The sequence below is a fragment of the Gopherus flavomarginatus genome, chromosome 12 (genome assembly GCF_025201925.1).
Source record: "Gopherus flavomarginatus isolate rGopFla2 chromosome 12, rGopFla2.mat.asm, whole genome shotgun sequence".
NCBI lineage: Eukaryota > Metazoa > Chordata > Testudines > Testudinidae > Gopherus > Gopherus flavomarginatus.
In genome coordinates, this window is record NC_066628.1 from 50,847,491 (window position 1) to 50,873,049 (window position 25,559).

The following is a 25,559-nucleotide window of genomic DNA, read 5'->3' on the forward strand; positions in this document are numbered from 1 at the left end:
GCTCTCAGCGTCCACCACACACACTAGCACGGGCTCTGGCACCTCCGCCTGCCTCAGCCGGTGATGGGCAGGGGAAAGCGGGGTCCCTCTTGCCCGCGGTAGGGGCTGTCTCGTTGACGCGGAAGTGGAACAGACACCGGAAGTAGGAGGAGTGGCGCGTGTGCCTCCAGGTCCCCGCCTCTCGCTGAGCCCTGCGGGACGAAGCCCGGTGACCCCCGAGCGGAGCACGCCCCCTTTCCGCGCGCCGGTCCGGGAGGGGGCGGGGCTGCGTGACTGGGGGGCGGGGCTTCCCGTGCCTACGCCCCCGATGTCCCTCCCCCGCCCGGCCTCACATTGCTGAACGCGGCGGCGGAGGCGGCAGGAGCTGCTGGTCCCGGCCCTTGTGCCTAGGGCCGGGGTGGGTCTCGAGCACCCAGGGCGGGGGTGAGGATGCCCCCCGGGCGCGCGTCCTGGAGCGGGGGCGGTTGTGTCTCGGAGGAGGGGGTCGCACTGTGGGGGGGGGGGCTGCAAGAGGAGCTGCATCTGGATGGGGCGGGGGGCTGCAGCGGGTGGGGCTGTATCTTGGAGGTGGGAGGGCTGCAAGAGTGGCTGCATCCTGGATCGGGGATGGGGATGTATCCTGGACGGAGGGCTGCAGGAGGAGGGGGAGCTGGAGAGGGCTGAAGTTTGCACTTTGGGGAATACTGGTGTCTGCACAAAGGGAGTAGTATTTTCTAGACTGAGGGTCTCACTTGCAACCCTGTATAAACGTGTCCTGTCCATAGGTATGCCTGATCCAGATGATCTCAGCTTCTGTCTTTTGCCATTAACGAGCCCAAGGAATGTGTGTTTAACGGCTGCTTAGGCTCTGGGGCTAATGTTCTAATATATGTGTCTTGGGTTTGTCATGTGGTTGCTTCTTAAATCCAACTGAGATTCTTCTTGTGGTTCTTTTAATTCTACTGTGTTCCTACCCTAATTTAGTGTGGTCTCTGCCCTGGTTTCTGAACACTTGCTTGTCCTTCTGTCCCATTTTCAGGTGCACATTGTATACTGTACTTACGATTATTTCCTTGTCTGCTTCTCTTTTTGCTATGTATGGATTTTGGCTTTTTTCCCCTTCAGAGTAAGCAATTAAGATTCCTAGAAACAATCTTTGGTACCTACCAGGTACCAAGCAATTTGTAAAATTCCATTTTTTACAAGGTTAGATAATGAGTTAATAATTAAAACAGTTCTATTTGAAAATAAAAAAAACTTGGAGTTGGAATGAATTTGGGACTTTGTTCCATCTCTGAGTGGTTAAATGGGAGATTTTGTGCTCCTAAATTAGCTGGCAATATATAGCAGGTGCCAGGGCCTGGAGAGCCATTTTTTCTGAGGATACAATTCTGTTAATTAATTTCTAGTTATTTCTGTGTGTATGAATTTCTCACACATTCTTTTTAAAACTTATCTTTATTATGTCTACACTAACATGACATGACCGCTGTGAAAGGTTTGATTCTATCAGTAGATGTAAATGATACATTGTAGCTAATAAACTAGCACTTTTTTCTGCCCACTTGTTTTTTTAATATAGCAATGCCATCAGTGCTGAAGGAGGGGATGATGATGATTATTTTATTATTGTAATTTGTGTGTGATGAATAATGAATGTTAGCTCCAGAGTCTCTAAAACATTAACCTTGTAACTTTAACATGTAGTGTCAGCATTTTGAGATCCTTTAAATGTACATTTAGGTCCCTGGGCTCAGAAACCAGATGTTAAAATGCATATTAATTACATGGTTTTTGTTCTCATACCCCCATTTGTTCTTAGTGGAAAAGGTGATGGGAAGGGACAAGAAGTGAGCACTGTGTTCCACCTGGGACCTTGAATGTCCATTTTTATCCTGTTCTTTCTCCTTCCTCTCCCCACTCTGTCCCCTAAGCTTCACATTTGCTGTTCTCCCAGTGGCTATCTGATACATTCCGCTGTGAATCCATCAACACTATTCTGGAGTCAGCCCGAGGGTCTCAGGATTACTTAGCAAGATGCCTTTCTGTCCCTTTTGCTGCCCTCAAAAGATGTGAATGTTACTCCTGGGGGCATTCTGTGCCAAAAATTTAAAAATTCTGTACACAATATTTTAAAATTCTGCAAATTTTATTTGTCAAAATAACATTACATAATCAAACCAGTCTCAATTATTTTGGTAATTTATTTCAAAATATCTGTTAGCTAGTACGTCTCTAAAAATATAGACACACACAAATTCCCCCAGGAGCAAAGAGTTAAAGAAATCTCTGTGACAACCTAGCTCCTGTTTCTCTGCTCCTTCCTCCCGCCCCGCCAGCCCAGCCGAGGGGTCAGACACCTGCCCCCCTCCACCCTAGAGCCCAGGAATCCAGAAGGAGAAACAGCCTGATGTTGGGTCCCAGGCTTGCATGGAGTTTCTTGCGTGCCGCCCTCTCCTTCCCTCAGAGTGCGCTGGGAACTGGAGCTGCCAGGATTCCCCTGGCTCCCCCCTCTCCCCCCAGCAGTGTCTTCTATATGTGAGCTGGGCTGTGCCGGGTCCAGTGGCCCCTAGTGGTGACTAGCAGCACTGCAGCCTGTTTCTGTGGGGGAAAGGAAATTCTGCACGCATGTTCATTTCTGCAAAATTCTGCATTGCGCAGTAGTGCAGAATTCCTCCAGGAGTATATTCTGTTCTGCCTGAGGCGACAGAGCCTGCCCCACTCCTACCTCCTCAGAAACACCCTGAAGCCCTGCCCCTCTATGCTGAGCGTGCCGCAATAGTGAGCGAGAGGGACTGTCACTTTCTCTCACATGCATGACTTGCCCCCCGTCAGTGGCTTACGTTTCTACCAGCTGCTCCAGGCGCCCAAACTGACCTGTCTGTGCTGCCAGGGAGGGGCACATGACCATTCTCACGGCTTCCCTTTCAGATGTCATTTTTCTGCAGGGAAGCAAAGAAATCTGGAGGGACATGAATTCTGCGCACACAAGTAGAATGTGCTGTACCTGCATTCTTAGCGGAAGCTGAACTGGGAATAGTACTTAGACCCTCTTCCATGGCAGTTTGAAGTAGTAACTAACCACTGCCCAATCGCTGAAATTCCCTTTTAAGTTAACTTAAACAGTATCGTTTTCCTCTGAATAGTCACAGTACTTGTGACTTGACTTTATTATACTTTTATTACCGTAGTGCCTAGGAGCCCTGGTTGTGGACCAGGACTCTGTTGTGTTAGGCGCTGTACAAACACACAAAAAAAATGGTTTCTGCACCAAAGAGCTTACAATCTAAGACAAGATAAGATGGATACAGATGAGGGAGTACGAAACAGTACTGGTCAGCGTGATAGGCAGTGATCTCAGCACACTCAGTTGCTGCAATTTTATCGTCCACTAAGATTCAAGGATTGTTTTAAGGAGTAAATATTACAAATTAATATAAGTGCTTCAGTCTAGTATCACGAAAAATCCATGTGGTTTGCAAGCTTCTTGGGGCAGGGACTGTGTGTGGATATACTGCTTGTCTTACTGTTGACACTCAGTAAACTAACTCCCCTTCCCCTATCCTCCGCCTACCCATGTGTCTTTTCTCAGATTGTGAGCTCTTCAGGGCAGGGGCCATCCCGCCTTGAATGTCTGGGCAAAATCTAGCTGCTAGCACAAACAAGTAGGTTAAAATAATCGTGGAAGGGAAAGATAACCGTTGTGTTAAACCTGCATTGTTTCAAATGTCACTGGTGTGAATCAGTGAAGTTTATCTAAACTGTTGCTTTTGACTAAGCTTTTGTGCTCTACGTGGGAGAATTTCCTTCAGGAAGGAGATGTTTGTAAGCACTAAACCTAGCTCATTCCTATGGTATAATGCTTTATAGTGTCTTTCTTGCAGACTCCATTCCCAAATACTCTATAGCTCTACTTGGAATAGCTATAAAATGAAAAAGTAATAGCCAAGGAAGAGAGAAATTAAGAGGGGTAAGCAAGGGTATTGGGGGGGGCAGGGGTAAGAGATGACAGTTGAAAGTGGAGAGTTGATGAGATGGCCAGATTCAGAGAGGCCGATGCAGCAGAGGGGAAGGCTATTGCACCCACTATGCTGAGATAGTGTGAAGAGAGAAGTAAGGCTATGGAGGGTGGCAGTTTTGACCTGTCTCCCGAAAGGAGAGGACAGCCAGTGGAGTTACATGAACATCATTCATTACGGCCACTCTTGTTTGTCGGCATGAGAAAGCATGTAGCAGTGTTCTTTGCCTACTGGAGTCTGGATGTGGAGAGAGTGTTTAAAAAAAAAAAAGAATTGCAATAGCTTACGCAGGGGAAGATGGAGGCATGGATGAGAATTTCAGCTTGGGTGGAATCAAGTCCACAGTGTGCACAGGAAACATGGAGAATAGTATGTAACCATACAAGACACTGTGGTCTGAACATGGGACTAGCAATCAGGAGCTCCTGAGTTTTAATTCTGCTTCTAATACTTCCTTGTGGCCTTGAGTTCATGAGTTAGGGAAACTGAGGCATAGAGGCTATCTGTAAAATGGGAGTGAAGCTTGCCTCATCCAAGGGGGGTTGTGTAGATTAATGTTTGAGAAATGCTTTGAGCATAAGCGATGAGTATTTTGTAGGTGTGGAAGAAACATTAAGAATCAAGCCAAAGTTACAGACAGTGGGAGGATGGAAGACAAGAGGGAGGCCTGAATCAGGGAGGAAAACGTTCTCAGGATGCTCATCTTGCCTAAGGAAGGCACTTGTGTCTTTGAGATGTTTAGCTGCAGGAAGTTGAGAGGAAGTGGCAAGTCTGTTTGGTCAAGACGGACTGAAAGTGGACAGGAAGGTGGCTTCCGAGTTTCTCTCTCCACTTATCAAAAGTGAGTGAATGCACATCTGTCAGCCTCTGTAGGGTCCCTCCCCCCGCAGTGAAGTCATTCAGGTAGACCTCTTAGCGTTTGGGTCATGCAATTAATTGGTTTTGCCCTGAGCGCTTGTGCTGCTCTATACGTACAGTGATTAAGACTGATAATGAGAAGAGTCCATCTGTGTATGCGGTTCTCTCCCAGACGGCATTAATGTTTGAGTGCCAGAAGAATGCGTTGCTAGTTGGTTACTCTGCTGATGGTGAATTTCTGTAGCTAGGATGCAGGTTCCCTTACTGTGCTCCAATTTGGGGTGTGAGGAAGATTGTCCTAATAATTAGTTTAGGGTCAGATTCAGATCTAATGTAGTTTTGGGTAACTCCTTCAAAATCAGAGGGCTTAATATAGGGCTGATTTTGACCTCTGGAGGTTTTGACAAAGGTCTTTGATTCCATTCATTCAACATCTCACTGTGTGAACAGTCTAACGTCTGAGAGACAACCTGGGTGGGGAAAACTGCCTTCTCTATTCACTAGGAGAGTAGGATCTTGCTAGGCCTGTCCCTGTCTTCTCTCAGCCTGTCATGTGATAAGAATATGACTTTCAAACAGTTACTCTTGGCTTCTGTCCTCTGGTCTGATGTGCATAGCATTAGGGGAAGAGCTTTCAAATTGGCTTATTCGTCTAGTGATCAGAACACACTGCTGAAATTTTTTAGATGTGAATGGTTAGGACAGAAGACCAGCACTGGAGCAGTTATAAGGATATGGCTGGCAAGCACTTAAAAAAAAGAAGCTGGCAAACATTACAGCACATTGTATGAGTGCTGCAGAGTTCAGTATATGAAATGATGCCCAACCTGGGGCGGAGGGCGTGTGCATGTTTGGAGAGGAGCAGGCGTTACAAATGGTGATTCAGTTACTGTGCTGGTATCAGAAAATTCAGCTCTGATGCAGAAGGAGTGGGGTATTTTAATGTTTGCTTTTTGTGCCAAGGCAGGTGGGGCAGGGAGTGAAGAATGGGCTCTGGTGGTAGCTTCTCCCTGCTCTTTCAGCTGACTCTCAGACATCAGATGCTGGGCCTGTCCAGGTAGGGTTCTGAACCTCTTACCCCTTCTTTGTTCTGGGCTGAAATGCTTTGTCACTTCAGGTGATGTCTTGGCCACACTGAAGTCATTTGGAGCTTTGCTCTTGACGTCAGTGAGGCCAGGATTTCACTCTGATGCTAATAACAACTCCTGCCCTTCTACTTAACTGTGTACTTGGCATACTGCTGCTGCTGCCAATAGATAGAAATTAAAGATTTGGGGGGGGACTTAGTTGATTCTCCCCACAATCCAGGACTCATTCAGATGGTTTTCTACGGTATAGCTTTCCATAGCGTTGGCTAGTCTAATTTTAAATAGCTCAAGCAAATTGCTAGTAATCTGCTTTTTTCACACACAGATCTCCAAGCACAAAGGGGGGCGGTAAATGTCAGTGTTATCCCCATTTGACATAAGGGGACCCCGAGGGTCAGAGAATGACAGTGACTTGCTCAAGGTCATACACACAAGCTGGGAATAGGGTGGTGGCAGGATTCCTGTTAGTGGTCGCTGCGTCAGTCTGCATTCTCGGTGTTGCCTTTGTCCGACACAAACTAACACTGCCCTCTCCGTGGGCATTGGAGAGGATAACTCTGCAGTAGCCCTGGAATCTCTCCTGTGGAATAAGGTGTTGTGCTGGCATAGTATTAAAGTCAAATTCAAGTCGATTGGAAGAGAGTCCCTTGATCAGGAAAATGCAAAATTCATTTATAAGTAGATTGATAGGTAGATAATCTGATCCACGTGTGACTCTAGTGCTGGTTTATCCCGTTTAGCCACAGGACAGCCTGGTCTCATTTCCAAAGCCTGTTGTTTGGCTCGTTTTACTTTTAAGTATTGTGGTGTTTTCCTTGATTAACAATCACCCCTTGGATCCAACAAGATCCATTGCTGCGCACAGAACTTGGCTTTCAAGCTGCTGCCTCCCTGCTCCCAAGTTTGGTCTGAATTTGTCTATCGAGACTGTAAGCTCTGTGATAAGGAGCTTTGTCACCTTGTGTGTCAGTAAAGCACTGTTGTTATTGCTGTATAATACTGCACAAACCCAAAAATACATGCTGAACCCCCTGCCAGGGCCAGGCAGAAACCCTTCACTTCTCCAAGAGATTGTAGCGATGAGCTGACTCTGCAGAAGTGTTGCAGTAACACATCTGTTACAAACTTCCTACTACAAATAATGGGAAATTAATCTAAATACACTTTTTTGAGGCTGGCCTTGTCAGGGTATAGCTACAGAACTCTGAATACCTGCTGTCTGGCTCATGTACAGTTGAATATGGCTTTGTTTTTAAAGATGTCTGTATGTACACTGTCTTTATACATTTGCTGTAACTTTTTTTATGACTTGAATTTAATAAAACTTCTCTTCTTGATCAGAACTGAAAGCTTGTGCAAATAGAGCCAGCAGAGGTTGGTCCAGGAATATCTGCCAAGTTGAGGGTGTGATCTGCCAACCCTCAACAGGATCTTGTTCTTTAAGTTTGTGAAAGGGGAAGGGCCTTTCTAAACAAGGCGGCTGGCTGTCAAAGCTATCTGAGAGACTGCTGGCTGCAGCTGTGCTTGGCTTCTGGTGAAAAGGACAACAGAAGTAGGATTCAGGGGGTTAGCAATTGAATGACTGCTGGCTGCATGATGTTTCTCTGGGGCTCTCTGCTAGCTGGGGAACCCCAGGATTGGCTAAGAAAGGAACCAATGGCTGCATGAATGGCCCCAGCAACTGCAGCAAAGGGATCTGACAGTAGTTGCTGAGTGTAGCAAGCAAATCTTTTCTGTGTGTACTTAATAAAAAATTGGCAGGCAGTGAGGGCTTATCAGCTAACTCAGTTCTCCAGCTTCTAGAGGGCAGGGTGGGTGATCTGGTTCCTGTTGGAGTGTTAGCTGCTGCTATGTTGGAATAATCCCCGCAGTCACAAAAATCACAAGTTTAATCTGAAATGTACCACTTTTTTTTTTTAAAGTACAGCTCTAATGTTGACTTGCCAGCCATGGAGGTGGAATTTATCTTTGCGCCTCAGGATTGTGCAAGGCAAGGAGCAGCAGTACTGTACAACCCCACCATTGTGGGCAGACCCTCCCAAGGGGAAGAGAGGTCAGTCTGCATGGTGCATTCAGTCCTAGACCTCTTTGCTGAGTGTTAATTTTGGTAATGGCAGCACCTGTCTGCTGGGAATGAGACTGAGACTCCCCAGTCTCATTTCATGTAGGACATGGAACAGCCAGTGGATAATGCTTGATCACTGCCAGTGTGGACTAGAATCAAGCCAGCAACCTGGAAGTGAAATAATCTCTCTCCCCTTCCCAGTCCCCTGAACCATCCACTCATTGTATCTGAAACGCAGCACTTCTGCAATGCATGCCCAGTGCACCAGCCCAGATTTCCTTGGGAGCCAGTGCTTCATGTTCTCGAGCCTTCCACTTCCAGCAGACTCCTGTGTGCAGAGACAGAGCTGGAGCAATAGCCGCAGCCTAGGATCAAAGCAGCTTTTTTGGTTTTAGATCCTTTTCACTTCCCAGGGAGCAACTTTTCATCTTTGGTTGATGCTTTATTCTTTCTGAGCTAGACAGAAGTGAATGAAATGCAGCTGGTGCTGCTTTTCATTGGGAGAAGGCCTGGGCCTCTTTCACGGTTCCTGGGGGGCCCCTTGAGAGCTGCAGTGGTGCTGGATAGGAGCTCCTGCTCTGCACGTGGAGAAGTAACATCTCTGTGTCTGTTGCCTCCAGCGGAAGTTTATTTCTCAGATGCTTTCACTGAATCATAGCTGCCTCTGCCTTGATCTCATGTCTCACTCAAACAGGTTCTGAATCTTTCAAATGGTATTTAAGGTTTTGGTGTGATGCAGTAGGGACTGTCTGCACAGTGAATGGGAGAGCAGGGGGTGACTTTAGGTGAGGGAGAGGAGCTCAGCATGTAACCTGAGCTAGGCAGCGGGAAGAGGTGTCAGCACCTTTGCCTGGGAAGCTGGACAAAGGAAGGGGCCGGCTGGAGGGAGTTAGGTCAGTTTTGGTTTTGGACTGGGTGGTTGGAATTCAGGGAATCTCAAGCTGGGAACTAAGCTTCTTGACCCCCCAGAAGGACTTGTTTAGGGGGTCCTGGCTGTGCCCACAAGCTCTGCTGTAGCCTGCATTCCTGTTTGTCCAATAAAGCTTCTGTTTTACTGGCTGGCTGAGAGTCACTGAGAGTCCCAGGAAGAGGGGTGCAGGGCTGGACTCCCCCATACTCTGTGACATTTGGTGAGATGACTGATGCAGCTAAAGTCCATTCTCTGCGTAGTACATGCAGTGAGGGGCAGCCTATCTGCCCCCAAACAGGATACAAGCTGTGCAGACTTTTACATTACTGTGGTGCAGATTAAGTGTCTCCACTCCGGAGGTGTTGGCGCTTCGGGTCCTGTGATAAACAGGCAGGTTGCTCAGTGTCGCCAATCGCCATTGCTGTGAATTCCCTCAGCATCTTGTGTTGAAATGTTATTTTGTAACTTCCTACAGAGACAGTAGGGGAAATTGCTCCAGACATCCCTCTGCTTCCTATTCTGGGCTGCGGGGGGACTGTTTTTTGTTTACGATTGTTGCCAAAGGCTCTCCCACCTATACAGAGTCTGAGCCTACAGTGCTGTGTTCTAAGACAGCCTGGAGAAGACTCAGTCCTGAGAGCCCCAGGCTGTGTTGTCTCTTTGAGGCTTGTGCCTGACAGGTGTGTTTCTGAAGGCGTGTGGAGCACTAGGGTCAGGAGTGAGAGGACAAAGTAAAGAAGGACTTGCAAACGGATCCCCTTCAGAGCCACGTGGGCTCAGCACGGAGCAGGGTCGAGCCATCTCGCTCAAGTCCCATTGATAACTGATGGATACAGACTGCCTTTACCTAGGTGCTGATTCCGGCAAAAACAAGCCAGGAAACTTGCATTTAAGGCTTATGCTTTTCCTGTAAAAAAGGCACTGTCAGCTACTCTTTGGAGCCTTGTTTACTGTTTCTTGTGACGAGCTCTTAGAAGCTGGAAAACAGTATTTCCTTCCCTGCGGCGTTTACCCTCCCATTTGAGAAATGCTAGTTTTTCTTTTGCCTCTGTGTTTCCAGTGCAGAGAACAAGCTGCTCCCTTTTGTTCACTTCTTTCAATAAACCAGCTTCGCTGGTGATGCCAGTGTAGCATCCCACTACTCTGCTGCCTTGTCTACCCAGATTGGGAATTGGACATTAGTCTCCTGCGTGGCCAGTAAGCCCCCAGTTTTATCTTCGCAGTTCTCCCCGCTCCTGCTGGCCCAGGTGGGATTTGGACTGGAGCCTCCAGCAGGCATGGTCGTTTAAATCATTGTAGACAGGCCAGCGTCTATGCCTTCTTTTTCAGGTAAAGTGCTTTTGAAAGTATTAACCAGTGAAGCTGTGCTCAGAAGGGTGAGGGCTGTTCAGTATTAGGTGCTGTGAACTCTTCAGGCCCCAGTGGTGTTTCTAGTGCACAGTGTGTCTCTGCAAGTAATGAGGGTGGAGGAGTTCTCCCTGACCTGTAACTTTTTCTTCTTTCTGTTCCTGGCTACCTCCTCTGCTTGTTCTGCTGGCATGTGGAATGCACTAGCTGATCTCTCCAGGTCTGCACTTGGGCCCAGGGAAATCTCTGGTGCGTGCTGGGTCAGGCTGGCCTGTCCATTAGGGAATAAAGAGGAGTCAACAGAAAGGAACAGCTTTGTCTCGGAGAGAACTTGACGGCAGTAGCTGCTTTCACCTGTACTTCAGGTGGAACGGAAGCTGGAGCTCTGCCTTGTGGAGAGCAATTTCTGCCCTGCCTTTGTGTTTCGGGTTGTTCGTGGGATTGCTTTGTGCCTGCTCCGCTCCGTGTTTCAGCACATCCAGCATTCTTCCTGACCTAGCTATTTAATTATGTATAGCCTGAGCATTCCAGCTGCATTCGGGATCTGGCTTCTCATTGACAACGCCGCACAAGAACACGTCTCGTTTTCAGTACAACGCTTACTTGGTGGTTACAGGGGGATCATATTCCACAGCTAGCTTAAGTTACCTATTGACAGATGAGACACCCCCCATGTGGCCCAGGGATGGCGTTCCATATTCTGTTCCAGAATCCATTTGCCTGCTGTGTGTTGAATATTTTCTCCCTCTTCCCACCCCCCAAAAGCCCTGTTTAAGTAATGTCAAGGTTATGCCAAAAGTCAGGAAATCCAGGCGAATGGCCTTTCAAGCTGTACCACCATCAAAGGATCAAGCAGAGGCTCTGACGCCAAGGATGGGGATTCTGCCTCCACTTTGATTTCTCTGCCTCATGTTGGTTCACCTCATGCAATAGCTTTTGTTAGCTTTGATTTTGAGTAGACCCTGCAGGATTCCCCGGGCAGCCACATGGCCGATGTAGGAGAAACATATCAGACAATTTTCTGAGCCCTCCAGATCATGCGTAGTTGGGTTTTTTGAATGACATGAGTTGCTCCTTCACCTCCCCTCCCCCATTATAACAACAGTACTTAGCTCTTCTCACCCCCTCCAGGGAGCAAGAGCCCTGGGCCAGGACTTAAACCTTGGTCTCCAACACTGTAGTGCAGGCCCTGCCTACACCAGGCATGAATCTCTGGTTTCTCACTTGCTAACATCAGTGGAGCTCCACCAGCGTGGGGCAGCCTAGGGTGCATGGCTCACTAGCTGGTGCCGTGGCTTAAGCACCATGTCAGTCTGACCTGTTGTGGCATGGCCGAGTCTCTTCCCTTCTCTGTGCCTCAGTTTTCCCATCTGTGAAGTGGGGATAAGACTGATTCTGAGTGCTTGGAGATTCATGGATGAGTCATGGGGATGAGATAGCAGCTGACGGGAACCTTGCCTCTCTGTGAGGGTAGCAGTGTTGTCCTCAGTTGGTGGTGGTTCTCCGCAGCAGGAAGTTCTTGCTCCTGTCGGTGTCATGTTGCATTTCTCCTAACATTGTTTCTTCCCTCTTGGCAGATCTTTTGTCTGAATTTGGCTCCTGATTGAAGTTGACGGATAATGGAAACATTCCCCTGGCAATGTCTCTGGGGCGACTCCTCCGCCGTGCCTCTTCAAAAGCCTCTGACCTCCTGACTTTAAATTCCGGTGGTGGCAGTGGTTCGTCTTCAATACTGGATGGGGAGATTATCTACTCCAAGAACAATGTATGCGTCCACCCTGCTGAGGTGCTGCCAGGTGTCGGGGAACATCACCCAGGTGATGGGGTGCTGCACTTGCTGCTCACTCTTCTTTCTGTCTCTGGGAGCATCTGTGTGTCCATGTCTGCACGGGGTTGGCATGCCTCTGAGTTTGAGCACTTCAGGGGTGTTACTGTGAGGTGTGGGAGCTGAGGGACTGAGGAAAGGCATCCGCTGAGTTGAGCTGCCACTTGTTCTCATCAATGTATCTATTGTTTTCCAAGGAGTTGTTTGGTGGTTTGAGCAGGGGGTGGAGCAGTGGGATTCCTGGCTCTGCCACTGCCTCCCTGTGTGTCTATGCATTGATCACATCACCTCTTGGGGCTTCAGTGTCCCCAGCTATAAAACAAGGCAAATGATTCTTGCCTTGGTTCCCGGGCAGTTGGGTAATGAAGGAAGTTATTAAAGTGCTTTGAGATCTCCAGAGAGAGTCAAAGTTGTCATTTAATGTGTAACACTTGGTCCATCCCTCCCTCAGCTGCACTCTGGGATGCCAAGTGCCATCACACCACCCTGATGTAACATACAGCCCCTTCAAGCGTCCGAGGACAAGGAAAACCCTGATAATGGCTTCACTGGAGTCGATATAGGGCTTTTCTTTAAGACAAATGCTGCTTTCTCCCCATTCTTGTCTGCTAGTGGGACCCTGTGTATCCTTGTAAATGGACACCCACTACTGGCTTAATATTACCAAGTAATTATTTTGCAAATATTGGTTTGCATTAGACTTGTTCGTGTGACAATTTTGGGTTGGCTTTCCAGGAACCTTCTAGCACTCTAGCTCTGCTAGGGCAAATATTCAGGAGTAACCAGTGGTTAGCGCCCACATAGAATGGGGATGTAGGGATGCAGACTCACCCCTGTGGTGCCTCCTGCTGGTTTCTTCCAGGAATTAGCTCTCCAGCCTCCAAAGCGCCCTCTGCAGGCCAATGATCCACCTTACCTCACTCTGGCCCCCGTGTCCCTCCTGGGACCCAGTGCCCTGTTATTTGGGGTGCTGCCCGCTGGCAGTAACCCCACAGTTCTGGGTCTCCCCCTCCCAGGGGAATCTCCACCCGCTATCCCCATTACGCCTCAGGGTTAGGCTACTGCCAGTCTCCGTCTAGCCCCCGCTCACTGGGGTGGACTGCAGTGTAAGCCACTCATCGGACCTGCTGCCTCTGCCTACCCATGGGCTGCCCCCTGCAACCTAGTGCCTAATGGGCCTTATCAGGCCTGCAGCCTGGGGCTTTCCTAGGCTGGAGCTCCCCGGCTCCCTTGGCCTTTCCCCAGCCCTGCTCCAATCTAGGTTCCCTTTTTGGCACCTTGCAGCCAGGCCCTTCTCCCTCTACAGACAGAGGGAGTGACTGGGTCCTGGCTCAGTGCCTCTTATAGGGTCCAGCTGGGCCTGATTGGGGCATGGCCACCGCTGAGCCTACTTTCCCCAATCAGCCCAGGCTTTTTGCCTCAGCCACAGCCCTCTCCTGTGCTTTTTTTTTTTTTTAAACCCCTCAGGGCAGGAGCGGCTAACCATCCTGCTACAGGGGATAGTTAAACAACAGTACAAATCTGACATGAAAGTCTGTAATTCAAAATTCACTCTTGATTAGTTGCATAACTCGTCCAATCAGGAAGTGTTATTTACTCCTTCTTATAACACAAGAACTAGGGGTCACCAAATGAAATTAGTAGGCAGCAGGTTTAAGACAAACACAAGGAAGTATTTCTTCACACAACGCAGAGTCAACCTGTGGAACTCTGCTAGAGGATGTTGGGAAGGCCAAGACTAAACAGGCTTCAAAAAAGAACTAGATAAGTTCATGGAGGACAGGTCAATCAATGGCTGTGCCAAAAGCTGGGAATGAATGATGGGATGGCTCACTTGATGATTGCCTGTTCTGTTCATTCCCTCTGGGGCACCTGGCATTGGGCACTGTCGGAAGACAGGACACTGGGCTGGATGGACCTTTGGTCTGACCCAGTATGTCCAGTCTTATGTTCTTATTCATAAGCCATTTGCAGATTCAAAGGGATTATTTTCAAATAATGAATATTTGAGAATTTCACAGTCTGTTTGCAGAGGGAGGAGAAATCTGCGAAATGACTGGATTGCTTTAGCCCAGCTATATTGGCAATGGAGGGGGGCAGGGGCTAAAAATGGCTGATAAATGTCCTGAGAATACAGTTTAAGTCCTAACTGGTTGGTCCTGTGCTCTCTTGAAGGCTATTTATGCTTGTACATGGAGAAAGATGAGCTACTTGGTACCACGCTTATCCTTGCCTGGGTCCCAAACTCTCGTATTCAGAGGCAGGATGAAGAAGCTCTGCGCTATATCACCCCTGAGAGCTCCCCGGTCCGTAAAGCTCCCCGCAAGCGTGGCCGCCACACTCAGGGGTTTGGCACCATCCAGCAGGCTTCCCCAACCAATGAGAAACGAGCAGTAGTTCCGAAAGACGACGAGATCTTGGCTGTGTCTCAGCTTGTCAGAGATGTGGCTCACCTCGGCTCCCCTTCTGAAGAAGGGGAGAAGCTGTCTCAATGTTGCCTGGCAACTGACGGTACCCACAACTCCACACAGCCTGCCCACAGTGACTCAGGAATCTTATCAACAATCAGTTCTCAGGAGGAACAGAACCAATCAGAGTTGTCAGTGGAGGGGACAGAGGAAGGGCTGGACTGCAGGCTCGAGCAGGGGGAGGATGAGGGCTCCTTGGAGCTGTCTGCTGATGATGTGAGCAGGGATAGTACTTTTGACTCTGATTCTGATGCCTTCTCCTCCCCATTCTGCCTCTCTCCCATCAGCGAAGCCCTTGGGGAAGGCAGCAGCTCTGTGTTTCTGGATAATGAAAGCAGGTGAGTTTGTCACATTTTTACAGCTTCCTGGTAGGTGGGGTGGAGGTGAAAGGAGGCTGACAGCTTAAGAACATAAGGAAGGTAATGTGCTTAAAAGCGGCATTGAGCTCAGTTTAGCTGCTCTCACATTGGGTTCGTTTTAATCCGCCTTCTCATTGTTTTATTCCCTTCCTTGAAATCTAACTTGAAAAGCCTTTGGGGAAATGCCCCGAGTTGGCCAGTCCCCATTCTGCTCATTGGAACCCTTCAGGCTCTACCACCCTTCTGTGCCCATAAACTCATTCTGCAGGCTCACACTGAGTCACCTGGAGCGTGAACCTGCCTGCCTGCCACAGGGTACTTTAGTGGGTGTGTCGCTATGGGAAGGGGATCTCACAGCAAAAGTTTTGGTGGCCTCAGAGTGCGGCCAGCAGCTCTCATCGGCGGCTGCACTGACGCTTTCCTAAAATATTTCATTAACTGTAGGAAAAGTAATTAAATATGCACAGATTCACATCAAGTCATTGCAATGTGTATTTTAGGTGTTTTTGGCAGATTCGATAACAAAAATAATGCTCCCCCCCCCCCCCCTGAGCTTCGTGGGTCCTGGGGCTTGCGAGAAAAGTGATATTTGTATACTTGGTAATATCACAGCACACCTGCTGTACACTGGGAGGCTATGAAAAGTGATATTAACAAACAATCAAGTATCACTTTTCACAGTGGATTTACTAGCTAAGTGATACTTACATGTTAGTTAATCACTTTTCTTGGCAAGCCCCAGGACCCATTAAGCCCTGGATGGGGTGCAAAAGGGGAAGCAGAGAGGGCCTGGTGGGATGGATGCCAGGCCGGGACAGGCAGCGGGGGCCTGAGGTGATGGGGGTGGGTGATGAGCCCCACTGTGTGACCAGAGCCTGGTGGCTTCTGCCATGCAGCCAGGACTGGGGCTCAGTGCCCACAGCCAGAACCTGGAGCTGGGTGCCAGAGCCCAGGAGTGTGCGGCTGGAGCCAGAGATCGGAGCCACAGCTGGAGAAGTGGGTCAGCGCCCAGGGCTGGTGCCGGCTGGTGCCTGCTGCTGCATGGCCAGAACCTGAAGCTGGGTGCTGGAGCCCAGGAGTACGTGGCTGGAGACAGCGCTCACTGCTGTATGGCCAGGGCGAGGGGTCAGTACCCAAGGCCAGTTCCCACCACCATGTGGCCAGAGCTCAGGACCAGAGCTTTGGGTCAGCGCCTGCTGCCCCACAGCTGGGGCAGGGGATCAGTACCAGGGGCTGGGGCCATGTGGCTGGAGTCTGGGACCAGAGGCCAACTGAAGCTCTGTGGCCGGATCCAGGGGTCAGAACCTGCGGCCAGAGCCAGGGGTTGGTGCCCAAAGCCCCATGTTTGGAGCCCGCTGCCATGCAGCTGGGACTGTGGGTCAGTGCCTGTGGCCAGCACCTGCCACTGCGTGGCTTGAGCCTGGGGGTGGAATCAGGGGCCAGAGGCTGAGGCCTTGCAGCTGGAAGCCAGGGTCATGTGGCCAGAGCCAGGGGTTGGGGGAGGAAGAGGGTCAGTACCCGCTGCCCCCTGGTCAGAACCCACATGGCCAGGCTCCTGAAGTCCCGCTGCTGGAGCCTGCCACCCAAGCCCCCACCTCCAAGGTGGAGAAGAACTCACATTCTCCTGCAGCGTTGTGCCCCACCTCTCTCCAGAGGCAGTGCAGGGCACTGCATCCAGGAGCAACAAGGAGGAAGAGGGAGAGGCGATGCTTCCCCCCCTCCCCCCCCATCACTGCCCAGAAGGCTGTCGTGGGTGGACGAAAAGCCCCTGGTGGCCTCATGCAGTCATGGTGGTCACATTTGAGAAATGTTGATGTAGATGGGATCCGGTCCTCCTCGGGAGTGCCTGCAGTAGGCTCTGTTTGGGGATGAGGAGGACACTTTGGCAATGAATTAATGACTTGAATGCCCCTGCATCCTTGCTGTACGTTACACTAGCACTGGACAATATTTCATGTCTGTCTGGCCTGTATTCTCTGTAGTCACCCCCACCCTTCAGCTGTGGTGGGGCTGTATGTGCCACAGTCTCTAGGCACAACTAGGCTAATGTAAGGATACTGCTGTGATTTAAAACTGCCCTGGAAACTGGGTTCACATCATCCTTTGTGTCTCAAAAATGTCCAGAATTTATGCAAACTTGTAGGTTGGATGGATTTTGCCACTTTCCTTTATGGGATGATCTGAAACCCTGAAAACAGCCAGGGCTTATAAAGGAAGTGCCACGTCAATTGTAAGTCTAGCTCTGCTCCCAGAGCTGCTGCATAAAGATCCAGTGCTCTGAGCAGTTCATGCGCACTCTGCATCTGGTCTGTACCGTAAGTAACTGCAGGTCTCCAAGGTTTTCCGGGATGGAGCTGTAGATTGGATCAATGGAATGTGATTAAATAAAAGCTCCAGAATAGTGCAGCTGTCTGGCATGTGTGTGATCCATCCTGCTGGTGAGGGCACCTTCATGTGGCCATAGGGTTGTACTGCATGCAGGCACATGACATGCCTAGAGCAGATTTAGCACGGTTCTTCAGGTCACATGGAAGAACAGTGTTAATCTGAAAACTTGTGCATCTTAACATGGTATCCTACACTGTCCCTTGCCCCTTTTGACAGTCAGCACATTGTTGGATTTCTTACACTACATACAGTATTTGGGATTAAAGTGAAGTTTAAGCATATTTTGAAAAACACTTCCCCTATTAATAACACACACACCATGTTGGATTATTAAATATCACCATTTTTTAAATAATTTAACTTGGTTCTGTGCATTTACTCCATGTCCTTCACTCAGCTTGAATGATGAAAACAGATTTGTTGGCTGCACTTGTTATCAGGAGGTTTCCAGTTATTTTCATGTTCTCACACTAGCACAGTGCTGCAATGTCTAGGATTTTACATGCGTTATTGCATTTTCTTCCGCAAGGGGGTAGTGGTGGTGGTTAAAGTTCCATAGTCCTGGTGGATCTTAAAAAATGGAAACACCTCAGTTAGTCTTGGATGTGTAAAAGCTTCTTTTTAAACAAAGCCTACAGCTGTCAGCTGGAGCCATATAGGAACTGGCTCTGCTCCTTTGAAAGAAGTGACGCTACTAAGATGGCATTCCAGTTTCTCTTTTAGAAAGCTTTTTTCTGTCAGGACAATGTCTGCATAAACCTATGAGGAATTTGTATTTATTTTATTGTAATCACTTGATGTTGACATCGCTGTTCCTGGCATTACATAGAACTGTTGCAAAAAAAGTCATGTTGTAAGGTTGCCCAGGCCAAATCTCGGGCTGAATTTGGTCTAAAATGTAGGCTTCTTAAAAGCAGGTTCTCAGAAAACCTAAGTGCAATGAAAGTGCATCCATTAATACTTCTCAGTTCAGTGGAAAGTTTTTAAAACAAAAAATATTTCTGCAATGTTACCTGTTAAATGTATATGCTCTTCCATAACACTCATCGCTATAGTATGTGTCTTCCAACAATTATTGCCTTAATCCCACAGATTGAAGTGGATGGGGACAGAAGTACAGTGAGATCGTGTTGCACCCAAACTGTGAGCCCACATCTCAGAAATCCCAATCCAGTGCCTTAGCCACAAGACTGTGTTTTCTAAACAGAGCAGCATTTTGCTAGGGCTCTAGAACTGAGAGTGAAATTGGCTAGACAGAGACCACACACAGTTAAAATTTCGCTTCCCAACTGAAATTCAAAAAATAAACAAATAGTGAAAAGTCAGTTTTAAAATTCGTTCAGCATTTGTAATCTCAGGCAGAGATAGTGATAAGGAAGGAAACATGATTCATTTTAACTTTGTTTTACCTCTGAATTGCCACAGCATTTCTTACAGGGCCTGTCAGTTAATTTAGCTCACCTGAGTCATCTGGTGGCTAATCCAAAGTACTTCTGCCATTTGTTCAAAAAAGCAGGGGAGACCTTTTAAAGACACTGCTGAAACAGGCATGTTTCCGTATCTGGCACTGATTTAAGAAGCCTTTGGCAGTGCAAGTGGCACTGGCAGATGACTTGCAGCAGATCAATAAAACGTGGATATTTCATTGTTTGGGGTGGACAGGCTTCTGTCTAATCCATCAGTTTGTATGGCACCTTGCTCCTAACCATGACACTGTCTTAAAGCACTCTCCCTGAAAACTACTAACTGAAATTTTCCATGGGAAACTTTTTGAAAATCTTGTTAGGTAGCATTCTCCTGTGTGCTTCCTGCGTTTGCTCTCTATTTTTGTTGCTAGAGTCACATGCATGAAAATAGGCTCCTTGATTCTGAATTTCCTCTGTTTGCTGTTCCCTGTCTGAGTCAGAATGAGAGTGTAGATAAAATTCCCATTGTTGGCAGACTCATTCTTTTCTGAAGAGGAATAAAGGTCTCCCATTATCTTTTTTTTTTTTTTTTTCTTCCCTTGGTTTTAGGTTGTTTTCATGAAGGTTCTGTGCCTTTCCTGAGATCACTTCACAAAGCCAAAGGGATGCATTTCACAGGTCCTGTCCAATCAGAGGTCCCCCACAGCAGCCAGTGACTGAGAGGAATGAGATATTGTTTAGGTGAGGGGTTAGGAATAAGCAGTAGGTGCCCTTAGAACTCCGATGAACTAGGCAAAACACTTGCTCATCCAGAAGTGATGGGTGTGATGCCATAATTATTGGGTAAAAGTCTATGGCCTGTGCAGGAATTACTGGGCGAGGGTCTCTGGCCTGTGTTGTACAGGGAATTGGACTGGGAGATCACAGTGATTCATTTGGGCCTTACAGTCGATGAAAACCAGAGAGGGTGGGAGTGAGGGAGTCTGAGCATGTATAACATGCACAGACTGTTCCAGGTGCTGGATGCATTCTGTGCAAGGATAGCTTCAGGAGATTTCATTGAAGTGAAGATTTAACAGAAGAGACAGAATCTCCAAGTCATTGCAGAGGCTGGACAGAACACGTTTGACAAAAGGAGTACAGTGCATCTTTCAAATGCAGCAACCTTAAAGCATGCAGCCTGAAGTGTCCCTGTGATAACACACAGCATCATGCTAAAGAAGACCCTACAGTAACATGCTTGTGTGTGCGGAATGGGGGTGGGAAGGGAGAGGAATAGGTTAGAGGCATTTTAGCTTCAGTGTGAACCTTTAAACAGCAAACTGATTTTTTTTAAATGACTGTAAATTAGGCAAAGTGCCCAGTGTTAAATAAACTGTTTGCTTCTCGGTTTGCAGGGCTGTCAGGAATCCCATGTGGTGGTTGAGGCTTTCACCTGAGTTGCAAAATTCCTAAGGCTAATAGTGAAGGGGAGAGTGAAATCGTTTCTGTACACATTCTCAGCTCCCTTTTGGTGGAGCCTGGCATCTACTCTTGTGTGAGGTGCTCTCTGCTCAGACTGCCAGCGCTCTCCGTATTCACATGCCTACAGGGAGATCTTCAGTGCAGGAGCTGCCAAAAATAAGGATAGTTCTTTAAGGGACTTCATTTGATGGTGGCAGCGTGGGAAATCATTGTTTTTAACTAGTTCTCTTCCTTTCCTCCCCTGTTCCTCATCCCCTGCCACTCCAACATTATTCCTGGGTTAGATGTCAGTGAAAGTTGTCTCATCTTTCAAAGGGAACTGAGTCAGGACTCCTGGGTTCTGATCCGAGTTCTGCCCCCGACTTACTGTGTGGCCATGGGCAAGTTACTTAGCCTCCATTTCCGTGGCAATAAAGGTGGGTTTATTGTACCTCCCTTCATCCTAGGGGGTGAGTCGCATTTGACTCTTCTATGCAATGTGTTTTAGCCAAAGTTCTCAGTGTTGCTTTAACTGACGGTTAGGCCAGATCTGGACTGTTGAGTTGTTACTGGATTTTGTGCTGTGTATTGTAACTAGGATTTTCTGTGCCTTGCCACGATAACTCCCAGTTAACTGCAGTTTCCCCTAGTAATGGGTGGCAGCACTACTAGAAAATTTCCACACTTGTGATCAGCTGCAGTCACTGGAGTTTGCAAAGGAACTTGAAACTGGTTGTGGGGACAGTTGTTGGCCTCAGTTCTCCCACTGACTGAAAGATGGAGTGGACGTGTCATGGAATTGTCTCCAGTGGATTGCACAGGTGGAATTAAAGGCAACAATTATCTGTGCAGTTAGAACTCAGTTCCCAATTCTGCTGATGCATGACCTGGAATATACTCCTGCTCACACTTCCATAGCTGTGTTTGCTGTGCAGGACTGGCAAAAATATCTGGTATGTGTTAGCCCCTGAAAGCAGCAGATCTGACTCTGATACACACACATCAGATTACATCTGTAAGACGCTGCCATTTTTACACAGCCGGTTTGCGTAGTAGAACTGTGCTGTAGCTTGGGTTTTGGTGGTCCTAGACAGACATAAGTTCAGAGAGGAAACAAAACTCTTCTCTCAGACAGTCCGGGGGCAACACACAACACAAGGAAAAGGCTCCTCGGGAGTCCTGTTTGATGCAATTTTTACAGATTTGTTGCACATCCTGTTGTTAAGCCTCTTCCCTGGGATTTAATCAATACATTATTTGGGGAGCAAGGGGAGCTGCCTGGTGCCTGAGGACAGCTGCTGGAGCTGGTGGTAACAGAGTGCACAGTGTTGCATCATGTTGTTTTGGCAGCTCACCTGAGAGGCTTATTGCTGTTCAGGCCTCTGCAGAATAAAGCAAAAGCAAAAATTACAGGACAAATGAGCTGAAATGAATGATAATTGGCAGAATCTCTGAAGTCTGCAGGGGGCTGGGCTTCATCTTCCTGGATTAGAGCCCCAACATCACTGCTACAGCAGAAGTGATTAAATTCTTTCTTACAGTTGTGGGAACTGATCTCTGTATTCAAACCCTCTTGCAACCTATTGCAGCATCTTGTGTCATGCTGTCTTCCCTTCTAATGACGTAAGCCTTGGGGATGAGCCTGTGGGGAAGGGCAGCTGGCTGCCAAGCTTCCCCTGCTTTGGGCACTTCTCACTCCACAGCATGTCACCCTGGAACTTGCTGTAGTTTTCAAGTAAAACCTCTGTCTGAAGAAGTAGCTCCATCCCCACTCAGGACCCCTGCAGAAATATCCAGACGTTGTTGCTCCACTGGAATTACAGCCTTTTTGTTTTTCCCGTCCTTTGATTTGGGGGCCTAGGTGTAAGAAACAGCTTGGAGAGGTGTTGAACAAAGTCAAGTGCTTGGAAGAGTTTGGCTAATAATAATACTTGCTTTTCTAGCATATTTCCTCCATAGATCTCAGAACCCTTTAAGAAGGTCAGTCTCATTATCCCTGTTTTACAGATGGGAAACTGAGGGATAGGGAGGTGACATGACTTGTCACCAGTCACCCAGAAGGTGAGTGGCAGAGCTGGAAGTATAACCCAGATCTCCCAAGTCCCAGCCCAGTGTTCTAGCCACTAGGCCACACTGCCTCCCCACTGGCTAACCTGCAGCAGTTAGCGGGCTGTGTAGTCAGTTGGTTGTGCTCCAGGCAGTGACACCGAGAAGGTGGGACAAATCCAAGAGAGTGAAAGGCTAGAAGGCTCTATCTTGCCCTGTATAAATAATTAAACAGCAGGAGAATTAATGTGGGCAGGCCTTTCTTCACTTGGATTTGCTGCTGAATTTCTGTGGAAGAGAATAGATTGACAACATCTAACTGAACATGGAGAGAGGGGGCGGGACTCTTAGCTTGAGACTTTAGTTGAGGAATATGCAGAAAGAGCAGCTGAGCTCCTAAGAAATACAGGTCCTGTGCACATGCCAAAAGCCTTAATAAAGCATCGGGCAAGAAGATGAGAACCCTGAGGAGATGCCAGCGGCCTGCCTGGCATGCCTTCCAAAGCTTTTCCGGAGATGTCAGCAGCTTGTTTAAAAATAGCCCTAACTCTTGCTTTGAAATTAACTTTGTCTCTTCACAATTAATGCATTTGCTTTGAATGAGCAGATTGTATGGTGACCAGGTTTTCAGCCCCTTTGTGTTTTCCCTCTGCCATCTTTGTCCCAAAGACTCCGTTGAGAGGCAGTTCCCAAGGAGACACTTGACTCACTGAGGGCATCTCTGGAAACCAACCAGACTCTGCCCCAGCCCTTGGCTCTAAAGTTCCCTTGGCCTTGGCGGTTAGCCGTGATGGGTGAAGGGAATTCAAAGTGTCCATCACCAGTGCCAGAGGGTCGAATGCACATTTCATGTTGGCGAGGATGCTGGCGAGTTCTTGGGGGGATGTCGATCTGTTGCCCTGCACTATAATGCCTGCCTCCCTGCCCAGAGTTTGGCAGCAAATGCCAGCCTGTGCCTAAAATAATGAAAACTAGCGCTTTATTTTTAATGGCCCTTTTAAAAAACAAATCCTACCGCTGTAGGCTAGCTGTTGAAGTCTGCAAGCAGAGGTCTTTGTGTGACCAGCAGATGGCAGACTTTTCCCAGCACAGCTATGGGTGGGCAAAGGAAGGTGAACCGGCTTCTGCCTGAGACTTGCCCCAGAGGATGAGGATCTGCTCAGCTCCTCCCCACGCCTGCTTTTCTCATACCCGGCAATGTAACCAGTATGATCGTTTGAGAAGCAAGAAAATGATGCATCTCACTAGAGTGGGGCTAAGTAAGTGCCTGTCAGAATTAGGCTCCAAGTTTTAGCTACCTTCCAGCCTGCTGCTTACCTTTGTTCTCAGCAGCTGGAGGAACGTCATGTCACACTGTCTGTGTAACCATCACTGCTGCTCACGTCCACCTTCAAACTAATGCAGAGAGCTGGCCCTGGCTCTCCGTCAGGAAGATCACCTGCACACGCCATCTCTTGGTGGATCAAAGAAAACCTTGCATAAGGTGTCTAGCATGGTGCTGCTGCTGCAGGACCACATCTTGGGGGACGTGGTCTCTGACCTTTCCCCTTCTGAGAAACCAGGACTGAGAGATCTGGAGCATCTGGCTGCTTTCAGATCAAGGACAAGGGGAAAACATTTACTTCCTTTCTCTCCCATAAGGCACAGTGGGAGGACACACATGACGCATCTAAAGGTCCTGGCTGTTAGGCGTGTTAGATATGCATTTAGGTACCAGGGTGCATTTTGAATGAGTATTGTGTACTGGTCTTAAAGTGCAGCTCTTTCTCCTCACGTCTGATGTGCGGCACCTGCTGCTATTCCAGTCCTGAGTAGAAACCGCCACTTTGGCTAGACAACGTTATGTGAACAAATGACCAAATTATTCACTTCCATAGTACAACTGAAATGCTGAGTCCCAGTATTTGTGTTCTAAAGCCCCATGTCCTCTGAGCGACAGGTGCCTTTCCCACATGTTTGGGTATCCTAGGAAGTGAGAACCACTTAAGGAGCTTTGCTTGTCCTGCATTGCCTTCTGGCAAAATAACCTTTCCCCAGGGGCAAAAGAGATGGTGGTTTCCTGTAAGCATCTGAACAGGCTGTCACGGAGTGTGGGGGAGTCAAGGCCCTGCACCCCCAGCTTCCTGCGATTCACCGTGGCTCTCAGCCAGCCAGTAAAACAGAAGGTTTATTTAGGCAACAGGAACACAGTCCAAGACAGGTCTTGCCGGTACAGACAACAGGACCCCCCTTTAGTTAGGTCCATCTGGGGGCCCCAGGGAGGCCACAGCCCCGTTGGGAAGGCCAAGCCCCGTCGAGGGACCCCTCTCCATTTCCCAGCCAGCTCCAAACTGAATCTCCCCCTAGCCTCTCACTCAGCCTCCCCCCGGCTCCTCCCCCAGCCTTTGTGTCCCTTGTCCAGTTTCCCCCGGCAGAGGTGTCACCTGGCCTCCATCCCCTCTCCTGGGTTCTCAGGTTACATGTTCAGGTCTCCCCCCTTCCCCAAAGGCAGTCCCAGCAAAACTCCCCAGCAACCTTCCCAGGTCAATACTCCCCACTCAGTATTCAAATAACACAGCAAGAACATTCCCACTTCCTCACACAGGCTCAGGGAGATGTGCAGTTCTTCTGGACTCCAAGCCATTCACTCCATGGGTGCTTTCTTCAACAAACAGCTAGTCTGTAGGAGTCGTAGCTGGTATCCCACTTTAGCTAATGAAACTTCAGGCTTGTCTACATACAGTTTTTGTGCTGCTATAACTATACTGGCTTAGAAACACATTGTCATTATGAGAATAAGTTATAAGCACTTGCATACTGCTATAACTTCATCCACACTAGGGAACTGCACCACTTTAACTATATCTGTTTCTAAACCGATAGAGCAGTACAAAAACCGGGTGTAGAGTACCCCTTAATAAAGCAGATCCATGCTTGACAGCAAAAGGGGCAAAACTGGATCCCCTTGAGGGATCCAGTGGGGCCATGTGCGCAGTTGCCCATAGGAGGAGGGGAAACCATATGGTGCTGTTGGATCCCACAAGGATGTGCTTTGAGAAGCTGAGCCTACTAGTTGGGATTAGAGGAAAGGACAGCTGTACCAGCTTGTAAGAGGCCTTACAATAAAATGAGTTTTTCCAGGTAATTGGTGGTATTATGATTGTTTGTTAGTTGTGTTATGGTAACACCCAGAGACCCTAATCCAGACTGGAGATAAACTGGTCTTGCAGGTCCTCTGTCTTGTGAGGGAGGATTGCTTTTCCTCAGAACAACAAGGGTTCTTTCTAAATGTACAGCTGCAGTGGTATGCAAAGGAATCTATGTAGCTATCACCTTGGCTAGTCCTTGCAATAATAACAATATTAAGCACTTACAATAG

The 25,559-nt window shown here is 48.2% G+C and overlaps 1 protein-coding gene across 6 annotated transcripts in view; it reads left to right on the forward strand.

Annotated features, from left to right (window-relative positions):
• Positions 1–5,607: 5,607 nt before the first annotated feature.
• The window catches only part of TBC1D16 (TBC1 domain family member 16), a 48,395-nt gene continuing 28,443 nt past the window's right edge, over positions 5,608–25,559 (forward strand). The window contains exons 1-3 of one of the 6 annotated variants that reach the window (XM_050919942.1): positions 5,608–5,913; positions 11,844–12,083; positions 14,267–14,897. In XM_050919942.1, the coding sequence (XP_050775899.1) occupies positions 11,906–12,083; positions 14,267–14,897 (809 nt within the window). In that variant the 5' untranslated portion in view covers positions 5,608–5,913; positions 11,844–11,905. Of the gene's footprint in view, positions 5,914–7,894; positions 7,998–9,489; positions 10,249–11,843; positions 12,084–14,266; positions 14,898–25,559 lie in introns of those variants that run through there. The other 5 variants (XM_050919945.1, XM_050919946.1, XM_050919944.1 and 2 more) reach the window with 5 other exon arrangements.